The following is a 13451-nucleotide window of genomic DNA, read 5'->3' as shown; positions in this document are numbered from 1 at the left end:
CCTTTGTCTGTAATGATCATTTCCCATTTTGTGATAATGTGATATTTGTTTAGCGTCAATCCCTTAAGTAAGCTTTTAACTGTCGTAAATACTCTTTTTCTTTGGCCATCGTAGCTTGATAAGAAATAATACGCAAACTGCGGTGATAAACATGGCAATAAAACGCATTTTAAAAAGCAATGTTCATTTACCTGACGTTTCGTATGTTTCAACATACATCTTCAGTTCAGAAATGACCGTTAGGAATAGAAGTAACTACTAAGTTTCAATTTAAAATAAGTAACTAATTAACAATTACAATGACAGAAGCTTATCGCATCAAGTCTTTATTTCCCTACAAAGATAGGATCACCCGTTCCCAACTGTCAAAAGTTGTGTATAAGGCTAGTTGTTGGGACTGCCAGGATTTCTACATTGGAAAAAACAAAACGTAGATTGCATGACAGAAAAACTGAACATTTTAAATCGATCACGAGTAGCTGTCGTGCTTCTGCTATTGCAGACCACGTCACGTCAACTGGTCACAACTTCAAATGGGACCACTTTGATATGTTAGCAAAGGGTCGGACAGATACACATTACAAGATAAAAGAGACTCTGCTAATAAGGGAATTAAAAACCCACCCTAAATGATAATGTAAGCAGCGAAAAGCTTTATCTTTATTAGTTTGCATTGCTTATATGCAAATTTTTCTCAGCTTCTGTCATTGTAATTGTTAATTAGTTACTTATTTTAAATTGAAATTTAGTTATTACTTCTATTCCCAACGGTCACTTCTGAAGATGTATGTTGAAACATACGAAACGTCAAGTAAATGAACTTTGTTTTTTAACATGCGTTTTATTGCCATGTTTATCACCGCAGTTTGCGTGTTACTTCTTATCAAGCTTTTAACTGCTCCAGTCATTAAGATGTTTTGTGCCAGTTATTTGTTTCAAAACAATCTCATCCCACCCTGTTATCTGTTGCTTATCTCTTTTGTGACTACGTATCGCCCCACCCTGCCCTTTACATTATTGCACACTATGACAGAATATTTTTGTAATCTTTTGAGGACATTCTTTGAAGCTGGTCACGAAGCCAGCCACGAATAAACTTTTAACCACCGCCAATCACATCACATTGATAGTTAACTGAAGCACCGTCAACGTGTGCTTATAAAGCTTCCGCGTTGTTTTAATATGTACCACAGGTACCCCACTTTGATGTTCTTTCTGTACCTACTAATGTTTGCACGATATGTGCGTTTCCTACTGAAGTCGTGTCAAAATTTCAGGAATGTTTTAATACCTGGCACCTTCAGTCTGACTTTAATCTGACCTGTACAAATCCAGTTGCAAACAATGTATTCAAGAGACACATTCCTTCTGCTTACGTATGATGCCAGTTTGAAGAGTCCTGATAAAATAACACTCTGACACACCCGGAAAACAGTTCCCCTCCAGACTCGACAATATGCGCTTGGCAATGTGTCCTCCATCTTCGCCTTCAGTTTTGCTGGTTTTTTTATTCCTGGTTATGAATGTTACTTTTACCGTTCAAGGTAAGATTACGATTCTCACATAACTTATAGGATAGCAGTTTACATACAATGCAAAACAGCTCAAAACGCATTGTTTTAGGTTATGTCGTTGTTCTTTTACAATCATTAGGAAGTTTAGAGACTTTCTTAAAAGTTTCTTATTGGTCATGTATATTCCTAGAAATCAAGCATTTCCATAAAAAGCCAAGAAACTTGTTTCTTCAAGAATTAATCCCATAGTTCGGTTATAATTGCTATTGTTATCCGAGGAAATAGACTCGATAAAGATGTTCCTCGATCCGGATCGATTAGCTCTTCTTGTGTAAAATGCTACGCATATTTTTATTCAATGTTAACTCGTAGTACTTTATATTCGTGCCGTTTCAGAAAGACATTTTCTTTGTCGAAAACAGCAGCAGTGTTATAAAACTAAGCTTTATCATCGACGTTATCATATTGGCAGCGGACTTAAGTCGACTCGCCCCCCGAATAATGTTTCATTTTTTAGTGACTGTGAATACATCCAGAGCACTTTCCAAAACTAACCTATTTGCGACGTTTTTCAGTTAGAGATGTAGCCAGCTTTGGCATTTTTTTTCTCACGGACAAACTACAGTAGTCTCAGGTAAAAGGAGATATTTACTATGGAAGGACATCGTTGAAAGGTGACGCTCGCTGTTAACCTACTTTCTAGCGATAAAACTTTTGATCATGTACAATTGTCTCTAGCTAGCTAGCTGAAACTCTTCAGTTTCAACTTGATACGTTTGACTCATTGTATTATCGCACCAGAGAGGAGCAGGACTTGCAAAGATGAATTAAACTGTTTTGTTTGCTTTCTCCATAGATACTTAATCCATCGTCTTAGTTTTTCGTGAGTGTTATTAAATTCAAAACGTTAGTTCGTTCTCAAATGAAAAGGTTCGGAAAGTGGTCACAACCTGTTCCTTGGGAGACGTAATGGTGTGGCTGGGGGGATGGGCGAGAGTTAATTGCACAAAACTGTCCGTATTATCCGTTGTTGAAGTGTTCTGGAGGTAAAAGTATCACTTTTGAGTATTTTAAGTCGGGCTTCGCAATCAGGAAAAGGTGTCGAAGTGCCACTTGGCCGGTTTTCCTGAAAACTTTTCGAACGTGCAGGAACTCATCCTGTAAATACAAAAAAAAAAACCTACATGCGCAAGCTTACCGTAAATTTTTGACGCAGTTTTTTGTCATGGAGAAGTGGATACTGTTCAATGTTTAATGCATTTGGCAGGTTCCGAGGAATGTCAGCTTTTATAAAAAAAAGCCTATCACGTTAGTTCTGCGGAGCACTAAATCCTCTTCAACAACCGAAAAGAAGGCTTAACTGTGATTTGTTTTCCTTTGGTTTCACTGCAATGTTAAAACCACCTTTTTTCTAACTAAAAATTGAAGTCACAGATTAAGTTAGACTTTCTGACTTCATTTTCTCATCAGTGGGTCGCTTACAGTGCAAACAGTAAAATAACCCTGATCTGATGTCACTGTCGAGTTAATACGTATTCAGTGAAGCCACGCATGTCTATTCAACTTTCCATGTTAGTTCGTTCCAGAACTTTTAAACTTATTCGTATCACTGAAAATGACACTTAAATGTTTTACTGGCATTTCAGACGCCACTGAGGAAGCTGTAGCTCGCTAATGGCCTTTTAAGTACAGGCTGTACCTTGTGAATTTGGCTGGGACCAAAATTGTTTTTTGAATTTTATTTTTATCTTGGCCTGTTGAAATCCCGCAATTTCTCGTGGCAGTTTGTTTTCGTTTGTTTTTGTTATTGTTCTCTTTCTTGTTTAGAGGAGTCTTTTATTTATATGCTTGGTGCGAATCCAGAAAATTCAGATAGAGGACGCTGACGAAATTGCAGCAGAGCGAAAGCCACTCCCCTACCGCAAACCGAATAAAAAATTCCGCATTTAAGACGGTTAATCAATTTTTTTCGGAAATACAAGTAATAAGGGGACTGCGGGCGCCTCGCCCACCCCCCCCCCCCCCGCCCCTCTTAAGTCCACTCCTGAATATAAGTGGATTTGGCTTTCATACTGACCTAGCAGTTGTTTTATATTTATAGCGTCTCACTTGCATTTATCCATTATTGTCCTGTCCATGTGTTTTGTTTACACTTAATATGCGTGTTTAACAGCTAACACAATTCTACCGTTTTATCCGCTAAGGGTTTTCTCTGCTGCAAACTGGCAAGCTCAACATGTCGCAGACTTTTCAAGATTGGAGCTGTAGCAGTGGATGTTCACCCCCTCTAAATTGTCGACTGGCTATTTGTACCAACGTTGCATTTCCTCAAGCGTTTAGTGGATCTGGCAAGGTAAGTGTGCTAGTAGTCCTGAATGGCTGAAAATAACACCACCTCATATGAGACAAACTGGGACAAATGAAATTTATAACATTCATAAGTTTGTCCAATAAAATTGCTTCTTTCTTTCTTTTTTTTTTTGAGATATGGTTTTGTGAACGGTAAGTTGAAGGACCTCTGCATCAACTATGTTTCCAAGCAGTGGTGCATGGGTAGTTAAGTGGTCTATAGATATATATGCATGGCAGCGCCACGTAAGCTCAAGAGGCTGAGTACAGCTTCTACAACTGTTCCAAATCGCGTGATAATCGTCTGAATCTACCAAGGCTTCATTTTGACCTGTAGATCATTCGAGGGAGTTAAAGCCATTATTAACACATCACAGACATTGCGCATCACGGCACACAGTCGACGTAAACAAGAGCTTTCATTAACTATAAGCAGCATATTAACTTAGAGATAAAAATTATTCATTTTGTCCGATTAAAGCCTTTGTAACTGGGAAAATAAGGCTATTAACTTCATGTCAATTTATGTCCCTTGCTACATGCTGAAGTATATTTACTGAGGAGTGATTTTTTTTGTCGTGAAACGGCTTCATTTAGCTAAAGAAATTTGCTTTGCTCATATTTTATACATTTTTACCCCATTAGGTATACGTGCACGTGTCAATAGGCCACGGTGAAGAGTTTTCACGCGTCCACCCGCCTTCTGCTGTGTGGGTTCAGTCCAGTAGTACACGTGGATTTGAGGTCTGTTCACGTGAAGCAGGGACTGGATCAAATAAAACTGGAATTATCAACTAGCTGGCCTATCAAAATCATCCAAAAATGATGCATGGCAGTGTGACTTTTCAAGGACCGTGGACTACAGAAAGCAAATGTGACAAAGTGACATTCCCAAAGGTTAGACACTTAACAACAGCGTCAGGAAGGAAAGAACCGTACATGATTGTGTGTGTGTGTACCCAATGACTAGCCAAAGAACATTCTTTTTATTTATCAATTGTGACATAAGTTTGTGTAATTTACAGAGCTTTGTTGGAAGACCTTCTGTGTTTGTCTCAGCTAAGTACGCTCATAGCACAAAGCCTGATGACGCAATGTATGTTTGGTTGGAGAACGTGAATTCTGGAAATTTTGAAGTTTGCATCCGGGAATTCTTGCCGTTTGACGGAAAACATCAAGACACAATTGTGGTAAGTGAAATTTTGTTAAGGTATTTTTGAGACTTTAAGAGTCCGTTAGTGCGAAGATGTGATTACGAATAAACATTAGAGTATTTACTACAACCATTGTCTTCCAGGGTAGTTAGGTATCGCAACATATTGTAGACCACTCCCCTTCAAAGTGCTCTTCTTTATCTGCTGCTAGATTATTACACAATATGCTTTGGAGATAATTATTTTTAAAACTGAATACTTAAGTTACAATTTGAATTTTCATTCTACAATTTGTTTGTTTTCCTTATATTTTCTCGTTTTATATACTTTTGTTTCGTTAATGCGGGTGATGTTTGCCGCTTTTTTAGAATTTATAATGTCTTTGTTAAAATCATCTTAAAATATTTTCTTTTTTCTTCACAGGATTGGTTTGCTTTCCTCGGCAATGGTTCTGAGTTTAATTTTACGCTGGTAGGAGAAGCGTTTTTCCCCAACACGGGAAACCCATCAAGTGACGATAACTATGGCTTCTGTCAAGTAAGTTCTGTCATTTGATTGGCAGGTGTCAGTCGTCTCATAGACGTTTTTCATCTTAGCTGATAAGTCTGACATTAACAGCTATTGCAAATTTGAAGGCTGATCCAACAAACACATTATCGCATTCAACAAAATTTCGATTACGAAGACTATTCTCTGATATTCCTTTGGTGTTAAATCTTACTGCAGAGGAAAATTGCAATTTGACTCTTTTAAACGCCTTTTCTGTTTCTCTTCACAGCAAGTACAGTTCAACACTACCTTTTATGCGTCACCAGTTGTACTTGTGTCTGTACATCACGATTACGATCGTAAAGTAAAGAACCACATTCCACCAGAATACAACATAATAACAGCCTGGGTCGAGGTAGGACATAACTCTGTCTGGCATGCCTATCAATCAATGGCAGTTTGTTCTCGTTATTCTCTCGGAAACTAACGGGTAAAAACAGTAAACACAGTATCCTAAAAAGTCTTTATCTTATCAACAATGTAAGAAAATCGTTTATTATAAAAGGTCACTTGACGTTTAATATTTCACTCTCCTTTAGGAAGTCGGTCTGACAGCCATGAGGATTTGCGTCAAAGACCTGAGTGGATCAGGAAGTAAACAAGACCCTCTCTCTGTCAGCTATGTTGTTATTGGAGGTTTGTATTATGTACTATTTATCATCTTACTCTGGATAAAACTAAATCCCATCATTACACACTCGGTCATCCTGAAGGAGAAAGGTTCAGTCATTTACAAATTAAATTCACACTGAATTCTTTCAGTTTATGTGTCCAAAAATAATGTTTAGAAGAGTTGACAGCTTTTTGAGCGATTGACTACCTACCCTTTAGTACTAAGAATTTTGAACGACTACTAAAATAACAAATTGGGTCATTTAGGAACAAATCTTCAGTTTAAACTTGATCACTTGCTGATATCATTAGTTGTTAGTTGTATACTCCCCGGTTATGAAATCGAAATGTAATACAGTAGTAAAGGCGAAACGGCTTGTGTTTCTCAAATGAGAAAAAAGGGTTAATGTTCCACGTGGTATCCTCTATCACTCACAAACCAACTCGAAAATATTGTTTTGCTTTGCAGACTTAAACCCGTGCCTTGACGTGCATTGTCCATCATTTGGAGTGTGTAAGACTTTCAGCGCTCATGAAGCTCGCTGTGTGTGTTACGAAGACTGCCCTTCCTATCATGACCCAGTGTGCACAGCGAATGGAACAACACACGACAACAAATGCTGGCATGAGCTGTACTACTGTAGAGGACTGGAGAATAATCTTGTGTATCACCCAGGAAGCTGTGAGGGTAAGCAATGGTTTTTGTGTTAAATTAACAATGTACGTGTCTGTTCTAATCTGGTATCGCAAGAGGTGGATGGCTTATCTGTTCCAGCGCATGTGGTTTCGGTTTCTGTAGTTTGAAACTAATTGGGCAACTTTACCTGAAAGGGACTCATAACATTTATATTTCAAATCGGAGAGAGAAATTTTAAAAGAAATATGCTGCAATGAAGTATTTATTCACTGACATATTCAGTGCTTGCTCGCGCATTTACATATGCTTCTGTTTACATATAAGGCAGTCTTTCTAAATTAAAATCTAAAGATATCAGGTCTCTGATAATATTTCAGTTGTCGCTACATTCTTTGTATAGGTAAGTTACTTAAAATAAGATGTGACAATTAGGAAATGATAGGAATGGCTAACTTTTTAAATTTATTGACAGGTTTCCCAATTGTGCATGGTCGAGTAGAACTTCTTCGTGTTCCAAAGTGGTCCGATTCAAGCTGCCAGACGGTTGCTTTTCCGCCATACCGCTTTTATCCAGATAAACAGGTCCATGTGCAGATAACCGTCAATCATATGAATCTAAACGATTCTGAAACTGTACACGACGCCATTACTTCCTGGACTGAAAACATTAATACAAAGAATTTTACAGTTTGCGCAATACAATCTGGTAGAAAGAGCAAGAACTTTAATCCATTCGCGACTGTTGATTGGATGGCGTATTAGGGAGCACCGCCCGAAGGAATGACGGGAGAAATCAAGATGCAGAAATGGTGGTCTGGAACAAACTGTGCAGATGTGACTTTTCCCAAGGTAGGATTAGCTGCCTGCCTTTTCTCTCTTTTCATGAGAAATTTTGATTGATGACTGGTAGAATTCTTGTCCAATTATAAGTCAAACGAGTTAACAACTTTTCGACAAAGGCTTCATTTTCATGCTGTACCATACTATACCGGATTTCTCGTTGGATTCACTCTATTTTCCTGGTACATCATTTTTTTTCTGTCGTTGTGAAAAGAGAAAAATGATAAGCATTTTTCCTTGGTCCACACTCGAACTACGACAATCACGCCTCAAAATTCTGTATGAAAAGCTTTTCAGTGAAAGTCCTCGCCATGGTCTTGGCTCAACTTGTGATGTACATCTCATGGTGACTGGGTCGATTGTTTGAAGTGCATTTTCTGCTAGGAATACTGTTGAAAAGTGATGTTACGTTATTTAATTTGATTTCACATTTCCTCCTCGCACTTTTTCAGAACAAGTTTAAGGACGATCCTGTAGTACTCATAACAGCAGAACATCTAAGGACTGGTAAGGATTATGATGCCGCGCTGATCTGGACAGAGGATGTAACCAAGGACTCATTTAAAGTCTGCCTCCGAGAATTGCAAAACTTTGATGGAAAACATGAAGATATTAGTGTGGTATGTACTTCATAACAAAATAACACGACAAATGATTCAGTCAATATTACCTGTTTATCCACCTTCAACCATTTGGAAAATGCTTGGACACAGCTTTACATGAAGCTTTTCTAGACAGGGAGGTCTAGAAAATTTTGTTTTAATTCCTATACTAAATCCCTGTCATTTTACTACAGAACTGGTTGGCGTTTTCTAAACTTCACAAACCGCTCTTCACTGAACATGGCTCTGTCAAGTTTTCAAACACAAACCCACCAACAGATGAAAACAACAACGCTTATTGCGAGGTAAGTTTACAGCTACAATCAAAGTTAATTACCGATGTGAGAAAGAGAGAAAGCTAAAATTTTGTCTCTAGATGTAAATCTAGATGAAAATAAATTAAGTATTTACGTTTCCATATGTGTACTAACAATATTACTTTTCGCTAATATGGCGCGCATTTGCGGTGTAAAATGCGCTTACAGATTAAGAATAAAATGTAGAGATAATGTTTAGAAACAGTGTTATAGAAAGGTCCAATAATTTTTTCATGCTATAGTTTGTGCATTTTGCACGAAGTTATAACATTACACCATCAGTCCTGATATCAGCCAATCACAGCACAACAGCAATTGGAAACTTGGCACCAGTTCATAACGGTATCACAACATGGATTGAGGTAAAATATACTTACGTCTACAGTTTTAACTTACAACCGATACAAAACTAAGAGGGTGATACTGTTGCTCTAGCAATATCCATTTTTGCAGGATTCCATCCTTTGTGAAGGAAATTCATTGTCATATATCTGTTGTTTGGTGTTCAAATCGGTGTCTATCACTATTAGTTACCGAGTCAGATAGAAATCAGCTTGAGTGTTTTTTTTTTTCTTGTTTGATTTCACATTTCTAGTTTATCAAATATTGTAGCCTGATCAAGTGATTATTACTTTCGGAAAGTTTTGCTTCCGTTCAGTAAAATTACTACAAATACTTCGCATGCAGTCGAGGTTTGCCATTATTACAGTCACCGTCATCGTCATCATTATTAGTAGTATTAATAACTATAGCATTATGTTTGTTTCATATTTGTAGAACATGAATACGTCTGGATTCAGAACTTGTGTCAAAGAACTGTATGAAACAAGATATGATCCAGTGTCAGTTTGTTATGCAGTCGTAACAGGTAAGAAAGTATTATTTTATTACCATGCCCAGTTGAACAAGAAAAAATCCCTCCCAATTTATTAAACATAAAGCGCTGAGAAATATTTGTTCTTTTCTCAGATATCTGTGATCCTGGTTGGAGCTACTTTAATGGCTACTGCTACTTCACAAGTGTCAGTTGTACAAACTGGACCACAGCGGTGCAAAAATGTCGACAAGAAGACTCGGTCCTTGTTGATGTCAGCAGCAATGAAGAGAATGTGTATTTACAGCATCGACATAACGGCGCCAAATCTTGGCTGGGCTTGAATGATAGAACCATAGAGGGCAACTTTACGTGGGTGGATCGAGGAGAAAGAAACTTTACAGCTTGGGCCAAAAATCAGCCAAATAATTTCAGAGGAGAAGATTGTGTACAGGCACTTGGTGTGGAATACGGCTATGAATGGAATGACGTGCAGTGTAGTGATTGTCATCCCTACACTTGCAAGAAAGGTAAAAATTAAATATTACGAATTTTGAATATTCGAGACCAACCAAATAAACAGAACTAAGGCGCACAGAATACCCATCTTCAAATCCCATGGGCTCACACAGATAACCATCTTCAAATCTCATTGGGCTCACAGAGATACCCAACTTCAAATTTCATTGGGTTCACCCCGATATCAATTTCAAACCTTATTGGCCTCACACAGATACCTAACTACTAATCTCACTGGGTTTACGAAGGGACCCTCAACAGCCCTCAACACTTATTTTTTTTAACTTTTTAAGTGTGGACCCAGAAATAATAACCCATCACGTCCTAAACCGTCGCAAAGCTAAATTTATTTAAACCCGTGCTTACTAAGATACCACCTCTTACAATGACCAGGATCAGAAGCTATCCGCTAACACCAGCGCGTACGCACCCAAAAATCCAACTCAGACAACTCTAAGCCAGACAGCTACATTCATGTCACCAAACCCACGAAAAGAAATGCCCCCCCCCCTCCCCACCCACCACCCTCTAAAAGGGTTACTAGGCAGTGGGGCAAGCTAACCATCCCAAAAACGGGGGCCTAAGAGTACCCATTATTTGGGCTAAACTGGATTAGCATTCAACGCACCGGCGGAAAAGCCCCAAACGAAAGCAATTTAGGGATAAAACAAAATCCCAATTGGGTACAACACAGCCCCTACGAAAACAAAAAACCAAAAACAAAACAAAGTAAAAACAACCTCTACACGCGCGCAGTCGAAAATTCCCGCTTACCGGGTTTCAGCGGCATGAGGAGAATAACAAATGACTGGCACGCATAAACGACAGCCCGCAAAGAAAAGAAGTGAAATAAAAGAAACTGGACCTCCAATATGCAATACCAAAACTGCCCCATAACTAACTTTACAGACAAAAGTTCGAAATACACAAACCTGTAACGGCTCCGCCTTAGAAGGAGTAGAACTTGACGCCCGACCACGTTGCTCAACAGAAGTTCCTTGTTCAGAGGTCGTGGACGCACCAACTTGGGCTTCATTTTCAATAGCTTGCGGAGCTTGCGCTGGTTGGGGTTGTAAAGGAAGCACGGCCTACTGTAACTCAGCCGAAGGAACGTCAGCAGGCCGTGCCGTAGCAGAATCTTACTGACCCGTATTCATTGACACTCTTTGTGAACTGACAACCTCGCATAATTATGTTAGGCCCGGTTCATACGTCGCATTTCTGCCGTGTCGAATTCAATTCAACGAATTCAATTCGACAGAAATTCGACGTCTGAATCGGCTGCCGCATTTCTGCCGCACGTTCGACTGGTCTTGTCGCATTATCCGACAGAAATGCGATACCGATTCAGACGTCGAATTTCTGCCGTGTCGAATCTAATCTCTCGTTTTCTACAAGCGAAAATTAACTTGGCTGACCTGTTTCGGTCTCGTAGAATAGAACTCGTGAGCCACTTCACCCTAATATCATAAAAGTTCAACAAGGAGACATTGTCTTTATGTAAAACCAAATTTTATGAACCAACATTAATTGAAAAGTATGGTGACAAGATTGAAAGTTACTATTATATGTTTTTAAACGTCGTTTCTAACTTCATAGTTATATTATCTGTTCAACAGATCTAAATGAATGTGATAGAAATACAAATGACTGTCATCAGCATGCCAGTTGTACAAATGAACGTGGGTCATATTCATGCAAGTGTAACCATGGTTACAATGGAGATGGCTTTAAGTGCGGTCTTATGGGTTCCTGTTCGGTGATCAGAAAATACCTGAGCAGTGTAAGCGGAAATTACAAAATTGATCCAGATGGACTGAGAGGCCTGGCACCGTTTACTGTTTACTGCGATATGGATGACAAAAATGGAGTTGGCGTGACAGTCATCAGTCACGACAGTGAAAGCAGAATGTCAGTGAAAGGATGTGAATCTGGAGGTTGTTACTCACGTGACATTCATTACACAGGAGCGAGTCTTTCGCAGCTGGCGGGTCTCACCAGAGTCTCGTCACAATGTGAACAGTTTATCAAGTACGAGTGCCATGGCTCAACAATGTCTGGGGGATATGCCTGGTGGGTGTCACGTGATTCTAGTAAGATGACCTACTGGGGCGGAGCGTCACCTGGCAGTGGTAAGTGCGCATGCGGGATGACCAACTCATGTGATAGCCCAAGTCATGGTTGTAACTGTGATTGGGATAACCCAGTATGGCGTGAAGACAGCGGTCTCCTGACTGACAAGGCAGATCTGCCAGTTAAACAGCTCAGGTTTGGGGATACAGGCGATAGCGGTGAGCAAGGTTATCACACACTGGGAAAACTGAAATGCTATGGTATAGCATAAACATTATTCTAATGCAGGTTTCTCAACATTAGAGCTTTTAAGATGCAAAAATGTTTGGCCAAGCCCATCAGAAGGTATAGCTTCTTGTAGGAATGTACGGATTACAATCCAAGTCATAGCAGCAAAAATGGCAAAAAAAAAAAAAAAAAAAAACAGTTTAGGATAAGAAATGAGTTTATTTGGTATGTGGGATATGTGGTTTTCACTTCGTTGTCATGGTATAAAGCGAGGAAACTCTGTGCAGCCTAATTTCAACTGTGAAACATGACAGCTTCGTTGAGAACTGTAGTGTAACTAGACACAAATGAAAGAATAAAACGAGGAACTACTTGAATTGCTTAAGCTGTCGTTTTTTCACCCTTTTGTGACTAGAGGAAAGTTGGTTTGCACTCTTGTGACTCAAGAGAATCACTCTACTGTATTGAAATAAAACGTTTCCTGGTTTTCATTATCCGTACCAGTGTAAAATAGTCCACGGCATCCTTAAATAACACGGTGCAGACATCACACGAGAACTGCCTTTGTCTTAAGTAATTCTTTTCAATAGCGTCCTGTATTGTTCTTGCTTGGCGGGTCACTACATTATATGAAATGCATTAAGTAACAAATAGATTCCATGTTGCCGTGCGTCTGTTCAGTAATAGATCACAGATGACGTTAAAATGCGGTAAGAACAAAAAGCATATACTACCATAATTTTGCCATCTTGGAAATCGTAACTTTGCGAGAATAGATGAATTAATATGTGCAACAATTGCAGCCCTTACCTCCAATGCCAGCCACCTTGGAGTGACAGCAGATGCGCAGTTGTACCAAATGATATTTATGGCATGAAAATTCCATTCCGTTCTTGCAACGTAGTCACTTTGCTGGAAAATCGGCATTTTGTACCATTGTCCGCGTTTTACACCCACGAGTCCACGAGTATAAATTTAGTTGTTGTTTAGTTATAAAATTGTCGTGTATAAGTTCCAAAAACATTTTTCTTGCATCCAACACAGACTGATACCCGAAAATTTGACTTTAGAATCTGAGTAGGCAAGGTCAGATCTTTAATGTGAATGCCATTTTGATTTTAGTTTAGGTACCGCTTTTGAGATTTCAATTCTTGCATTTAATCAATTTTCGGTTCCTTCTGACCAGCGACGCGGTAGGGTGTTTTTGATTTTCCCTGTTTTGTGTAGTTTTTACTGACCAAAC

General features: G+C 39.0%; 3 protein-coding genes across 3 annotated transcripts; all 3 read left to right on the top strand.

The window, feature by feature from the left end:
• The first annotated feature begins 1060 nt into the window (after nt 1-1060).
• LOC149106525 (uncharacterized) lies at nt 1061-4751 on the top strand. Its single transcript, XM_089298575.1, has 3 exons — nt 1061-1544; nt 3719-3867; nt 4509-4751. The coding sequence occupies exons 1-3, from the start codon at nt 1457-1459 to the stop codon at nt 4659-4661; spliced, it is 390 nt and encodes a 129-aa protein (XP_089154701.1). The 5' UTR covers nt 1061-1456; the 3' UTR covers nt 4662-4751.
• A 139-nt stretch (nt 4752-4890) lies between these two features.
• On the top strand, nt 4891-7577 carry LOC149106524 (uncharacterized). Its single transcript, XM_089298572.1, has 6 exons — nt 4891-5053; nt 5441-5554; nt 5796-5921; nt 6106-6202; nt 6648-6866; nt 7288-7577. Exons 1-6 carry the CDS (start codon nt 4958-4960, stop codon nt 7575-7577), a joined length of 942 nt encoding a protein of 313 aa, XP_089154698.1. The 5' UTR covers nt 4891-4957.
• Nucleotides 7523-12585, top strand: LOC110048147 (neurexin-4-like). Its single transcript, XM_089298559.1, has 7 exons — nt 7523-7664; nt 8108-8275; nt 8452-8562; nt 8817-8936; nt 9352-9442; nt 9544-9918; nt 11527-12585. The coding sequence occupies exons 1-7, from the start codon at nt 7596-7598 to the stop codon at nt 12249-12251; spliced, it is 1659 nt and encodes a 552-aa protein (XP_089154685.1). The 5' UTR covers nt 7523-7595; the 3' UTR covers nt 12252-12585.
• The last annotated feature ends 866 nt before the right edge of the window (nt 12586-13451 follow it).

This window comes from Orbicella faveolata, unplaced genomic scaffold, assembly GCF_042242905.1.
Source record: "Orbicella faveolata isolate gen_17 unplaced genomic scaffold, um_ofav_v1 contig_3, whole genome shotgun sequence".
NCBI lineage: Eukaryota > Metazoa > Cnidaria > Anthozoa > Scleractinia > Merulinidae > Orbicella > Orbicella faveolata.
Note: the sequence above shows the minus strand (reverse complement) of the source record. Positions and strands in the feature narration are given on the sequence as shown.